At 42.2% G+C, this 14,979-nt stretch overlaps 1 protein-coding gene across 1 annotated transcript in view; it reads left to right on the top strand.

The window, feature by feature from the left end:
* ARHGAP5 (Rho GTPase activating protein 5) overlaps positions 1 to 14,979 on the top strand; it is an 88,589-nt gene that overhangs the window by 63,744 nt on the left and 9,866 nt on the right. Inside the window, exon 4 of the mRNA XM_066608556.1 lies at positions 13,853 to 13,930. Within this exon, the coding sequence (XP_066464653.1) occupies positions 13,853 to 13,930 (78 nt within the window). The remainder of the gene's footprint in view (positions 1 to 13,852; positions 13,931 to 14,979) is intronic.

Here is a 14,979-nt window from a genome sequence, read left to right as displayed (position 1 = left end):
TCCCAAGGCTGAAAAGGTTAGGAAACGCTGTTCTACACCAACAATAGAAGGGGTTCTTTACCGTAAGAGCAGTGAGACTATGGAACTCTCTGCCTGAGGACGTGGTGATGGTGAACTCCACTAAGAGTGCAACAGGTTCCTGGATGTCCTTCTCCAGTGTAACAATATTACATATTATAGTCACTGATTACTTCAGAAGGGTCAGTGATCCAGGGATTATTCTGATTGCCAGATTTAACTCGGGAAGGACATTTTTTCCCCCCTTTTTAAATGGGGAAAATCTATTTCTACCTCATTTGTTTTGTTTTTTTTTGCTTTTCTCTGGATCAACATTGTGCCTAATGAGCTGAACTGGATAGACATATGTCTTTTTTTCGGCCCTAACATACTATGTTTCTAATGTCTGATTACTGGGAGCGCCCCATTTCACAAGAATTGGAGTCCCAAGTTCCTTTTTTGACTGTAGAGGTAGTGCAAGTGGGCATGCATGACTATCTTCAAATATGGGACTGACAGAGCAGAGTGACGTACGTTTAAGTCCCATAGACTGTGAATGGAGCCGTAGTATACTTGAACATTGCGTAGTTTAGCTGTGGGATTGGGGATCCTCTTTCTTGTGATCAGTGGTGGCCCTAGTGGTCATTTTCCCTCTGAACATACATTTTTCACCTATCTAGTATTTGGGTGATAAATGTTAGTGGGACAAATTCTAACTGCTTGGTAATATTCTATGTACATCAGAAGTGCACAGGGTTTGTATGGAGAGAGCCTGGCAGCTAAGCCCACTCCATACACAACATGTGTTGGTTGCCTGACAGTTGACACGTAGCTGAGAATGAATTCCGATGATCGCAGCCATTAACAGTTTAGATGCAACTGTCAATTCTGACAGTGGCATTTAGGTGGCCTGAAAGAAGAAAAGACCTGTCACTAAAAATGGCTTGCCCATGACCAGATTGAGGACATTTGTACATCATGGCACATGCCATGCTTTGGTGCATTTTACTCCCGACAGACTTTAATTTAAGACTGGTTTATGAAACCCCACCCTTAATGAAGCTCTGTTGATTTTAACTAATAACTGAAACAATTGATGAGGATTCGGGTTTCCTGCAGCACTATTAATCTGTATTTTGTTGGTACATGCCTTTTAAAAAAAAAAAACTTGGAGTATCTTGGGCTATCCATGTGCCTGCTATGAGATGTTGTAGATTTAATGCTATAACTTAGGCCCAATGCCCATGGACGGAATTTCCGCCGTTGCACGCTGCCATAGGATTGCATGCATGCACACAATCCTACGCTGACAGAAGCGATTTTGATCGCGGAAAATCTGTGGTATCAAAATCACGGCATGTCCTATTTCTGCGCGAGCCTCGCAGAGACTCGCACAGAAACGTCACCGATGATGCAACGGCTCTGCTCTGCGCATGTGTGGCTTTGCGCTAGCCGGCTGGAAAAAAGACGCCGACCGGGTAAGCGAGAGGTCACTGCAGGGGCATGGGTCACATCCCACTGCTGGAATATTCGACCCAGCCATCTACATGAGGCCTAACACCAGTTTCTTAAAGAGACACCTAGTCACTGCAAAAAGTTACAAACTTTTGTGCAAATGTGCGCTATAATCTTTCGATTCAAAAAAAAGTAAAGTCTGTTATAAATCCCTCTCAAAGTTTTGTGCGTAAAAGTAAGTGCACCTCAAGAAGAGCGTGCACTATGGCTTGTCTCTGCCAGAGGTTTGTTGACTATGTATATCATATTAGTAATGGCTGCATCGCTACATTGTTGCATGTTTTCAAGTTCAGAGCTCCTCTTATGTAAGAACAACCATAATGGCTCTTACTGTCCCAAGGTCTGGAATTGAGTGCTCTTTTACTGCTTTATGGACACAGCTGCTCTCACTGCACCTCCAGCCTTGCTTCATGTATAGTCAGAGCTTCCTCCTGCCCTCCATTTATCACTTACAGCAGGATTCTTCTCCCCTTCCAGCGCTGTTTTATATCTGCAATTGAAAGTTATAATTCTCTGTTTTCAATTTTTTTGGGGGGAGGGGAAGGTGGAAGCAAGGAAATCTTAAATGTTCCATTAACGTTTATGGACATCTCGGCACTATAGCTCGGGGTTAAGGTTTTCAGCAGAGCATATTTAAAGATAGCTGGTAATGCACACATTTAATCTAACATACTCCCATTGTTTCACTGCCTCCAGGAATTAAATGCAAGCCGCATCTTGTTTTCCTAAAACCTATAACCTTGTAAGTCATTTCATCAGACATTTTGCCTGCAACTTAACAAGTTGTATTTACGTTGATCCGTTTCATACAGTAAATGACCTTAATGTGAAATTTGCAGATCCCAGAGATGCCGGAATATTGCAGATTCTGAGCTTTGTAGTTGACTTGAAAATTGAAGTATGCAGAAATACAGATTAATGTCTAGAATGCAGTGATTTTAATCACTCAATGACTAGCACAAAACTGCAAAGGGGAATCTTACAGCCGCATTCCCAGCACAGTCACCGGAAGTTAGGCTGCTGTAAAAGTAGGTAAATACACATTTTAAAGATAAATCTATGGTTATATCAGTAACTACAGCAACAGCAAAAGACGTGTATTATGAGAGAGTAATGTTTTACTTCTAATTTCCATATATATATACAATACTTCCTTTTATGGATGAAACTCGTTTTGATTACGTGTCACGCAGCAAACCTTGAAGGGTAACTAAACTTTAAGAAAACTTCTGACATGAGGGAAAATTGGCTTTTACCTCATTGTTTTTTTTGTTTGTTTTTTTTTGCCTTCCTCTAGATCAACATTGGGAAGTAATAGGCTGAACTGGATGGACACGCCAAACACTGAACCTCCTTCAGCAGTGATTGGCGAGTGGCCTACGTACTCTAGACTTTTTAATCATCCCATACATCAATATGAGGAGAGCCTAAAAGAGCCAATAGGCCATAGTGGATCACATACGTATACCCCTTCGTTTTAGCGGGTAGTTGTCGTTTCAGCACCGATGTGTCAGAATTTTTCTGAAACTCTTTACCCTTTGGGGCAGATTTGCTGCAGAACCTACGTAGGGACCCTTGGCACGGACATTTCACAGTGTTTTCAGTAGCAGCAAAGTGGATGAGATTTTGAAAATCTTGTCTCCCAAGCTGCATAGATAATCTGTACAAAACCAGTGCGGAAATTGACATGGTGTGGAAATGAATCCTGCAGCAAGTCAATTTTATTGCAGTTTCTGCTGCAGAATTCACCTCTTCTCGATGAGGGATTGAATTCCTCTCAAGAATATGAGATAAAACCCCCTTCCAGATCCGCACTAATTAGTGCCTGTTTCAAGGCAGGCTGCCTGCTGCTGATCTGCTGCAGAATGCCCGCTGCTGGTGATCAGCTGCAAATCGGCCCCCGTGTGGACCCAGACTAAAGGTATGTTCAGCATGGCGGACAACTCTGATATATTTATATATTTTTTTATTACTTGAGTATTTTACCTGATTTCAGCAAAAATGCAATTTTGCAATAGATATTCAGAGGATTAAAAGGATCTACTGCATGTCCTGAAATCTGTGCAAGTTTTTGTCTCACTACATGAATATAGGGTTTTGAAAACCTAATTGTTTGCAAAGGTTCATTGCAGTGAAAATGCTCAACAATTAAAAAGGGGATCTGTACAGTATCTATAGATAAATACACATTTTACTTAACAGTGTTTAAGGATGCAAAGGAGCCCTTCATAAAATACAGACTACGTAATATACTTGGCTGTGAATGGCTGATCAAGGGTTATCAAGATTTAAAGTTTAAGCAGCCAGAAAGTCATTGCTTAATACCCCAAGTGTCAGCAGTTTATAACTGCTGTAGGTGACAAAGTAAAGTGTAAGAGTGGAATCCTAATTGCTTTCTATTAGCATGTCTCGTTATCTTTGTATCCTCATCTATAGTGTTTATGCTTGAGACAGGGTCGTTGACAAGGGGTTATGGGTTAATTGGCAATGCTGTGTAGTTTTTTTTTAACTTTTTTTTGTATATGTATTTTAGGTCTTCACATTATGGCTGCTCACTAGATAAATGATTAATACCTCTGACTTTGAGAACCCAGATATTATTATGGCTATGGACACATCCAAGGGGCAGTTTTTTTTTTTTCATTTAAATGCCTACCGTATATACCGGCGTATAAGGCGACGGGGCGTATAAGACGACCCCCCAACTTTCACCTTATACGCCGGTAATACAGTGGAGAAAAAAAAAATCATTACTCACCTCCCCCGGCGTTCTGTCGCGCTCCGGCAGGATGTCGCTCGCTCCTCGTCCCCGGCGCAGCATTGCTTTCTGAATGCGGGGCTTGAAATCCCCGCCTCCAGAAAGCTAATACACACGCCGTCAGCCAGTTACAGCCATTCAATGACATCATTGAATGGCTGTGATTGGCTAAAACACACGTGGCTTCAGCCAATCACACTATTCAATGACATCATTGAATGGGTGTGATTGCTAACACACGTGCGCCTTCAGCCAATCACAGCTGTAACTGGCTGACAGCGTGTGTATTAGCTTTCTGGAGGCGGGGATTTCAAGCCCCGCATTCAGAAAGCAATGCTGCGCCGGGGACGAGGAGCGAGCGGCATCCTGCCGGAGCGCGACAGAACGCCGGGGGAGGTGAGTAATGATTTTTTTTTTTTTTACACTTTTTTTTTCTATTACCGGCGTATAAGACGACCCCCGACTTGAGAGCAGATTTTTCGGGGTTCAAAAGTCGTCTTATACGCCGGTATATACGGTATATTTTAGTCTGACAATTGTTTTTGAAATATTGTTTGTTTTAAACTTTTGCACAGTTTGGCTTCTGCAGCTTCTGCATATCACTGTATATAAGCACTGCAGTCTGTGTCTCAATAGAAGATGGGTCAGTTACGCTGGACTGAATTGGTTTTTAGGCCTTATCTGTTCTGAGAAGAGAGAGCAGAGAGAAAACCAAAAAGTCAGTCCAACCTCACTGAAAATCTCCTGCTGAGACCCTGCGTACCTGCTATTTCTGTAATGTGGATGATCATGGCAGCTTCCCATCGGTCATGCGCAGTGCAGATTAGTTTATTTATTTATTTATTTATTTTTTAAATTTAAATATTTGTATCTTCCGCAGTGTCGTTTAGCGATGACACTGCTACCTGCAGCCCATACGCAATTTTAATTACGTATGGGCTGCGGGTAGGCAGGCCTCCTTTGACTTCGATGGAGGCCGTCCACGGCAAAATAGAGCATGCAATGATTTTTTTTTTTATTCTGCTCGCGGAATACATAATTCGTAGCCACAAGTGTGAATGAAAAAGTGAAAGTACATGACTCTCAGTGCCTGCGTTTTGCCACACGGACGCCGATCGCATTCGGATTCCACAACTGAAATCCACCCGTGTGAGCCTGGCCTCAGGGCTCATTTACACCACTGTATCAATATTTTATCAGTTTGTGTGATGCCTGGCAGAGACCGCATATGGCAGCGACTGTACTGTGCATGACCACATATGTTGCCCATACAAAAGTATAGGGCTCGTGGTCCGTGGAGAAATGGAGCATGCTGGGATCTTTTTCTTGCGCATATCTACACTCATTGATCGTTCACATGAGCAAGTAGACACTGCAAGTACATTTACTTTCATTGACTACATTTACCAGGTGTTGCGCGGCCGTGCATCGTGGTCGAAATTACGGTCGTCTGAATGAGCCCTAAGGGTCCTTTCACACGGAATGATTGTTGGGTGCTTAAGTGATGATAACTCAGTGAATCGAGGTGGAGCGAGCCGAAGATGGCCCTCAGTTATTAGCCTCCGTTAACAGAAAACGGGCAATCAATCATAAATGAGCAACTGCTTGTTTAGACAGGCTGATCATCTTGATTTTTATGGCTGCACAAACTATCGGCAAGCAAATTATTATTTAAACAGAAAAACGATCGCTCACATTTGCACAACCTAGCAAAAATCAGTGTGTGTGTGTATATATATATATATATAGTGATATGTAGAAGCTGCAGATGACCAACTGTTTAAATCCTACACTATTTCCAAAATGATTTATGGCCCAAAATGCATGTATTTAAGTACCCCCCACCACCTCCATCAGAAGTAGTCCATAGCCTTTAAGATGAGCTGAAACAATAGATGCAATAGTTGTTTTTTGTTTGTTTTTTTTTCTTTTTCCCCATAGGATGCAGCAAACTGAACAAAAATTCTAAAGCAAGGATACTTGGCTGAGTTGTCCATTTTTTTTCATATGGATCCCCAGGGTCCAATTAGTTCAGCACACTTGTCCAACAGAAAAACAGAAAATGTTTCCCTTTCTAAGTACGTGTGCCATGGCGGCCTCTGCCTGCCAGCAATGTGCATCATTAAATTCTCACCTGCTTTAAAGGGGTTGTCCCGAGGCAGCAAGTGGGTCTATACACTTCTGTATGGCCATAATAATGCACTTTGTAATGTACATTGTGCATTAATTATGAGCCATACAGAAGTTATAAAAAGTTTTATACTTACCTGCTCCGTTGCTGGCGTCCTCGTCTCCATGGAGCCGACTAATTTTTGGCCTCCGATGGCCAAATTAGCCGCGCTTGCGCAGTCCGGGTCTTCTGCAGTCTTCTATGGGGCTCCGTGTAGCTCCGTGTAGCTCCGCCCCGTCACGTGCCGATTCCAGCCAATCAGGAGGCTGGAATCGGCAGTGGACCGCACAGAAGAGCTGCGGTCCACGGAGGAAGAGGCCATCTTCAGCGGTGAGTAGAGAAGTCACCGGAGCGCGGGGATTAAGGTAAGCGCTCCGGTGAGCTTTCTTTACCTCCCTGCATCGGGGTTGTCTCGCGCCGAACGGGGGGGGGGGTTGAAAAAAAAAAAAACCCGTTTCGGCGCGGGACAACCCCTTTAAGGGTCTGTGTTACGTTTTGAACATTCTATCTTTTGTTATACCCCGTGTCATGAGGCCGCTTTTACGCAAAAATAGATATATAAACTGTTGGTATTTTATGATAGCTGAATAGGGAAGTGGTTGTGTAAAATACAAAAAAATATATATATTTTTTTTTGTTGATTGGATATTTTAACTTGAATTTATGTATTCATTGTCTGTGCACACACACACATTCATTAGACACCAGCAATTACATTACATTTTGCATTACATGCATTTCCCACTACATATTTTAAGGGAACAAACTTTGTGGAGCCCCTTTACACTCCGTGAACAGGCCATATCATTTTTTTATGTTTGCTTCTTTTGCAAACCTAATGATGACTTGGTTTTCCCTGGTATCAAACAGTAAATTATATGTCATTCCCTGATGTAGGACTAGACTAGTCCCCAGAGAGCCAGTGTGCTGAGAAATTTCCTGCTGGTAGTTTTCTCAAGATTATCAGTCCTTTTAAGATATATGAACGTCAGAGGAAGAGCTTGGCTCTCCCACCGGTAGATCCCAGTCATCCATATATTACGTGAACATTTAAAGGGGTTCTCCAGTTGTAAACTATTGATTGGTTATTCAGAGGATAGGCCATCGATATTAGATTTGCAAGGGGCTGACTATTGTGACCCCCCCCCCCCTCTGACCAGCTGTTCACCAGGTCAGTCCGCTCATGTGCTCAGCTGATTCCTGCAGGAAGTAGACAGCTCCATTCCCACTCTAGTGGCCAGGCTTAGTATTGCAGACCATTCACTTCAATGGGAACTTTCCCTGTAATACCAACCCTAGCCACTGCAGTACGAATGGGGCTGCCTGTTTCCTGCTAACATCAGCTTTGTGCACAAGCGCACTGGCTCAGAAAATGGCTTATCAGAGGGGTTCTCAGGTGGCAATTTGCAATTGATGTCTTATTTTGTAGATGGCCATCTCCTTTAATCCTACTTTGTTCACCTAGTGAAAACAGCTAATCGCTGGGATTTTCGGCAGTGGGTTCCGCAAAGATCAACCAGGTTCAGTCTTTAAAATTCGTGTCTTCAGTTGCAATTGGTGCAGGAATGGAAACCTTTTTGTAAATTCCAAAATGCATAACAAAAAGTTATCTTCATCTGATTGGTTAGGTAGACTTGCCCCGATGTAGCTTGAAAGTTTTCAGGTGCTCAAGCTGATGAGTCAAACGGCTTAAATAGCAACAACAAAGGAGAAAAGCCAGCTCCTTTCAAAGCACTTCTTTTATTCCAAAGAATACAAACTTTCGCAAACGCGTCTGAGCATAGACATGGTGTCACATGGTACCTACCGTGTTTCCCTGAAAATAAGACAGTGTCTTATATTAATTTTTGTTCAAAAAGGTTTAACTTTTTTACATGTATAGCTGCCTGGACACTATTTAAATTGACTTTTTAAATTAACTGTTAGCAGGGCTTAATTTTGGAGTAGGGCTTATATTTCAAGCATCCTTAAAAAACCTGAAAAATCATTTTGCATCCTTAAAAATTCTGGAAAATCATGCTATGTCTTATTTTCAGGGTATGTGTTATTTTCAGGGAAACAGGGTAGCATTTGTAATTTTATGGATTTTTTTATTTTATTTTTTTAAATAAAAGAAGTGATTTTAAGGAGCAGGCTTTTCTCCTTTGTTAAAAATGTTGTAGTCTTTAGGAGCAGGATAGGTCACTCCTGGAGGGCTCCTGTCCATGGGCGATCTTGCATTCCGTTACTCGCGGCGATAATCCGTCCATGAGTAACGCAGTGCACTCTTTCCATAGTGTTGCTATGGAAAGCACAGCCCCCTGTCCATGAGCGGAGAATCATAGCGATTCTCAGCTCGCAGGACTCCAATCACGGCATGCTGCGATTTACAGCGATTCTCCGATAGGCTCACTGCAGAGAACTAACAGTTCTCCCCCCTGCTCCCCGGTGGCAGAATATCGCTAGCCATATTCCGCCTCGCCCGTGGACAGGGGGCCCGAGTCCCACATAGTATTTTGGCTTCCATAAATATTAGTACAAATCAACCCAAAAAGTAAAAATGCTACCTGCACCTTTTTACAACCAATTTTTTTTTTTATTGTCTCCCTGTATTTAAATTTAGAAAAATAATTAACTTTGCATTAGGTCTTGAAAAATGATTGTGACTCTGCATAGTTTGATTCTGCAGACATACTTGGCCATTGTTGTCTGTTACTATGGAGATGCATAGGCCTGCGTTGGAGCTGTAGGACCATAGGATATTTTTAACCAGAACAAAATGCAAAAGTTGTTTCATTTTTCATTTAACATTCATTGGAGCAATAAAATATCTGTTTCAGAGGTGCCATAGCATCTAATGTCTATGGGAGCTACGAAAAATACAAGTCTGCAAAATCTATAGTAATGTATCAGTTCTTGAACAAATTGCATATTTTGCGCTTGCTGTAGGAGCTACAATGTAGTAAAACCTGCTTATAATTTGTTTTTTGTTGAGTTAGCTTGTGTGCCTTCAAAGCAGAGGTACATCTTTAGGGAACTATAAGCATGCAATAATTACCAGAGGAATCTCTCATCGGGCAATTAACATCCCTGATCTCACCCATCATCAAGCATTTTCAGCTCAGCTGATCATGTAAGTTAATTCCTACAAAGGTGGAAGAAGGGGTGGATGCGGGGCACTAACCAGAACCACTTATCTTATGCCACCGATAGAACTCATGCCCTGAGGACAGTATCTAAGGGAACCTGACAACCGGCATGTGATTGTGAGCTGCCCTCTGGCCTTCAGCGAAAGCAGTATATGGCCAAATGCCAACTATAACTTCTTTTACTTTCTCTGAACTGTGTATCTTGTCTCATTACATAACTAGTCTTGGATCTCTTTGTTAATCTCTGGTAAAACTATGCTGGTCTGTCTTCTCTGGCATTCTCTTTACTGCTGCCTAGTTAGAGGTTGTTTCATGAAAGTACCTTTTATCTATGGACAGACTAGTGATCTGCTGATTGCTGCGGATCTAGCCTCTTGAACCCCAGCGATAACTACCCTACATGCCCATCTGAGCGGGAGCTGATCATACTTATAGGGTATATGCACAGATGCATAGAGAACAAGTCCTTTAATATAGCTCAGTCACTTTAGAAAAAGCGAACTTCTGCAGAAGGAGAAACGATGACTGTATTATGAACTTTTCTTTTTCCTTATTTAGTGCTTCCAGTTCCTTTTTAATATAAAGCCCTATTTAGGCAGTTTGTATCCAAATTTTGCATTAGTGTATATAGTCTGTATACTGCTCTTATAGTAATTTAAAATCTAAATTGACTTGACTGTTTTTTAGTGATTCGTTGCAGGAAGCGAGAAAATCATTTTTGTTTTTTTATGGAACTAATAATGCAGTCTGCAGCTCTATTAAGTTAAAACAACGAGAACGGAAGCAAACTTGAAAGCTTTCCGTAGTGTTTTTTTTTTTTTTTTTTTTTTATACACCCGTGAAATAAACTTTTCTAACGGACAGCCTTAACTGATATGAGTGCAGCTTTAGATAAGTAGCTGCTACTTTAAGGCTGGGTTCACACAGGGCGGATTTGCTGCGGAATTTGGCCGCGGCAAACCCGCCCGCGACCGCTAATCCCGGGATTAGCCAGCCATGTGGACGAGATTTCTCAGAAACCTCGTCCACACAGGACGGCCAATCCGCTGCGGTAAGTCCGGCTGAAACCGTGGCTGCAGCCGCGATTTCAGAAGATGCAGCATGTCTATTTACTTTTTTTTGTTTGTTTATTTTCGTCGCGGCCGCGATCTCCTCTATGGAGCACGAACGGAAAAGCGAGCAGCCGAGCCGCTTCAAAGCCGCCGCGGCGGTTCTCCCGGCAGAAATCTCGCGGTTTTTGCTGCGGCCAAACCGCGAGATTTCTGACGGGAATACGCCCCGTGTGAACCCAGCCTTAATATTGACTGGTTACTACACAAATCTTAAATCAAAACGTTTTAGTATTTCTGTAGTTGCATGTTTTGTGTAAAAGATTGCTACAAGCTAGCACAAATCTGTGTTCACTTAGCTGGCCATCTGCGGCGAAAAGGAAGTTCTGGAATTGATCCCTAGTGGATCAGCACAACCCCATCTAGTGAAAGTTAACTTGCTGCTTGTAACATCTGGCCCTAGACCGGAAATAACTGCAGGATGATATATAGTAACCAACCAATGCATAGATTCTTGCTGTATCAGATTGGATACATGTGTTTTTTCCTCTATGGATTGTTTGTCAGCTTTGATAGCTAACCTATATTACCCCCACATTGATGTAACCATGTGTAGTGTATATTTTTATGTGATCCAAATTCACACGTGGCATTTGCTGTCCAAAAATCGAAGTTAAGAGAAGATGTATATAACAACGGTAGATGGGAAGAATCAAGACTTGACAAAACATTGTACTCTTCAGGAAATGTTCATCTTTAATTTTTTTTGGCCACTCTTATTCATAAACCTAATAGAAAGAAGAATAATGAATATTTGACGCCAGGAGCAGATTTCTGTGCTCATTGCCTGCTCAGCTTCTGGGATTTGTCTTGGACTCAGAAGTGTATCATTTTTAAAGGAAAATCCTGACTTAAATTTTTTTTTCCTGATATTTCATTGAGGCATATAAAAGCTATTTTACATGGGTCAGTTTCAGCATCAATAGAAGACTAAAAACAATTGAAAATGTGGACTAGATTAATGATGCACACAAAAAAAGAGAAATGATCCACAAAAATATAAATATATTGTGAAATATAACTTTTTGTAATACAAAATTAGATGCCTTTAAAAGTTAAAATTGCAAGGACACAGCCGTGACGACTATCAAACCAAACTTTATGCAGCATAAACGATGGACAATGAGCTGATCACTCAGTGTAAATAGCAGCCGTTCAGTACTGAACTGCCGCTGTGTTAAGTGGATGGAGAGGGGCGGGGGAGCGAGAAATCTCCTGCATCCTCCCCGCTGTGAGACAACTAGACTCGCTCTTATGCCGCAGCATGAGAGCTAGTATGTGCGGGGACGAGTGTCTGGCATCATTTGCCCAACATTCGCCCAGTGTAAAAGGGCCTTAAGACCACTCTCACAGAGGTGTTTAATTACAGCGTTTATCGCACGTTTGCAATGCCCGCTAAAAACGCTGCACCAAGTCTTCATTGATTTTAATAAGGCTTCTCAGATGAGCGTTTTAGCCAAGCCTTTTCTAACTCCCACTAAATCGAATGCTGTATGTTCTATTTTTCGTCGTTGCAGCACTTTAAACACACTGCATCGCCCATCGAAATGAATTGGGTTCGTCAATAACGCTGTGTACAGCGGTTTAAACGGTTTCAACACAGTGTTCTATGTCACCGGGATGGGAAGACGAAAGTGGTGACATCATCAGCTTGCTTTGCCTGCGTTGTTACTGCGATAAAAACGCTGTAACAATGCAGGCAAACGCTCACAAAATTGCTGTACAAAGCATCTCCGCCAACAGTAAAAACGCTGCGTTTTTACAAATTCTTGTGAGAGATTGGCCTTGGGGTAAAATTCTAAATGATTGTCAAACAAAATGTAGTTCCCACCAGCAAACAATGGCAACTCAATTCAATATGCAGAAATGTATAAATGCAAAAGTGCTGTGGTTGCAACAGAAAGTCGGGAAGATGTTGAAGAACTGATACTAAAAGTTAAAGAAGGAAGTGAAAAAGCAGCTCTGTACTTGAATATCAAGAAAAGGAAGATCAGGACAACAGCCGGTAACGGTAGCAGAAAAATCAAAATCAACAATAAAGAATTTGAAGCAGTTCAAAACTTCATCACAGTGATAGGCTGTTTTCACTTGCATCCAGGGGTTTTTAGAAAGTTTGTGAGAGCGATATATGGCCGTGAATCATGGTCCAATATCGCTCTCGCCAGTGTGCAGGATCCCTAAGATTGATGCCTTAGAACTTTGGTGCTGGAGGAAACTCCTACAAATTCCTTGGACTGTCAGAATCACAAACAAAACCGCCCCAGACCGCATCAAAGCAAAGTTTTCATTGGAGGGTGAAATTACCAAGCAGAGACTCTAATACTTCGGCCGCATAATACGAGCTAATTCATTAGAAACCTGAATAACGCTCGGAGTGGTCGGATGCAAAGGAAGACCCGGCCGCTAAAGAAGGCACTTGCTTCATATTATCAAAGCCGACACCAACATGCAAATGATCGAACTGAAAGAGGCAGAACAAAACAGAGCCGTGTGGAGAGGGCCGGTCCATTAAGTGTCTGAGAGTCGGCCCCAGCTAAACAGATAAAGATCTCTTTTCTATGAAGAAAAGTTATATTTTATAATTTTGTTTTGTGGATCATTTTTATTTTACTTTTTTTTTTATTGGTGTACATGGATCAATTTCAAGCCAATGACAAGCGCTGATTGACAATTGATAAGTAAGTCATGCTGGTTTAAAAAATGTCTTCTCAGAGGCCGATGGAAGCTGTTTGGGGGTCAAATGGTCAATGTAATACTTTGTCTCATACTCCTTTTGTTACTATCGGCAGCACATCCTCTACATATAAGGGTAGATGTGCTGCTGACAACCAGTATTTTTCCAGCCGCATAGAAGATTCTAATTACAGCCCGTTTACATGAGGCAATAATCAGGAACAAGCGTTTGTATGAATACTTCTTCATAAGATTATCTGCCTGCGTAAAATAGTTTTCAGAAGAGCTTTAGTTGTGGCTTATAAGTATGGACCCCGCTGGGTCAAAATGCATTGTGCGCTGACCTCTGCGCACTTCTAGACTTCTAATGTTCAATAAAGCAATTTTGTCTTATGAATTAAAAAAAGACTTCTGGTTAAATGTTTTTTATGATTTCTATTTGAACCCGTAACCCATCAGACAGCAGGATATTTATAATTGTTCACTTTCTCTTTAATCGCAGGACTTGGCACAGAAGGTCTATATCGTGTGAGCGGATACAAAACAGACCAAGATAATATTCAGAAGCAGTTTGATCTGGGTGAGTAGTTGCCATTGTTGGGTAATGAATAGCTGACTCGTATAGCACATTATGCGTTGACACTTTGAGAGTTGGATCGCCAGCATCTGCTGTAGTAAAATGATTACATTTGGTGGAGCAGGCCTGTCCATATAGTTCACAAACGGCCATTCATTTGTATGGCTGGTGTATAGTATAGCCGAACCCTGCGGTGCCTTTCATGTTATGCAGGTCGTGTGTTATGAGCAGGGTCAGATCTTTTGGAGCACTAGTGCCAGACTACGCGCTCTAACGGTCTCCAGGGACCCCATGTTATATATTTGCATTTTGTGCTTTTCTCATAACTTGCGCAAAATCTGTGCAATTTGACCACGATTTACGTGGCTGCTGATTAAACCTGCGTAATCTGCATCAAAATTGGGGCCAAAACTCTTTAGCTAGTAGAGTGGTAAAGCACCTTTGGTGGCATGGTGACCTGTCAAAGGTCCTGTGGCACTCAGCAGGAGGATTATAAAGAAGACTTGAGAGGAAGTGGAGGGGCTTATCCTTGCTGCTTCTAACTGAAGGTAATGAGGGGACTAAGAAGACAAAAAGCAGTATGTGGGAAAGAGGGGTCTATAGGGGAAGTATGTGAGGAGGGGAAACAGTACATGAGAAAAAGGGGTCAGTGGGGGCAGTATTTGAGAAAAGTGTCCGTGGAAGAGGGCTGTATATGAGAAATGGGGAACAATGGGAGGGGGCCATGGGGGGCAGTATATAAGCGAGAAGGGGCGTCATGAAGGGCGGTATATGATGAAGCAAGAGGGCTGTGGGGGCAGTGCACAAGAGCAGGTGGGCCAGTTCATGAGAGGAAGGGACCATGGGGCTCCTGTGACATAGGTGCAGGGGCGGTGTGGGAAGCTCTGTGCTGGTGTGGGAATACACTGTAGGTACATGCAGAGCTGTGGGATACTGGTTAGTGCTGTGTTGTAGGTAGTATGAATATTTAGTGTTTATGTGGTGCTTATGTAGTGTGTGATTTGTGTAAGTGGGAAATAGGTCTGGGTCTACAACTTGCTTTTGTCTGATCT

The sequence above is a fragment of the Eleutherodactylus coqui genome, chromosome 6 (genome assembly GCF_035609145.1).
Source record: "Eleutherodactylus coqui strain aEleCoq1 chromosome 6, aEleCoq1.hap1, whole genome shotgun sequence".
Taxonomy (NCBI): Eukaryota; Metazoa; Chordata; class Amphibia; order Anura; family Eleutherodactylidae; genus Eleutherodactylus; species Eleutherodactylus coqui.
Note: the sequence above shows the minus strand (reverse complement) of the source record. Positions and strands in the feature narration are given on the sequence as shown.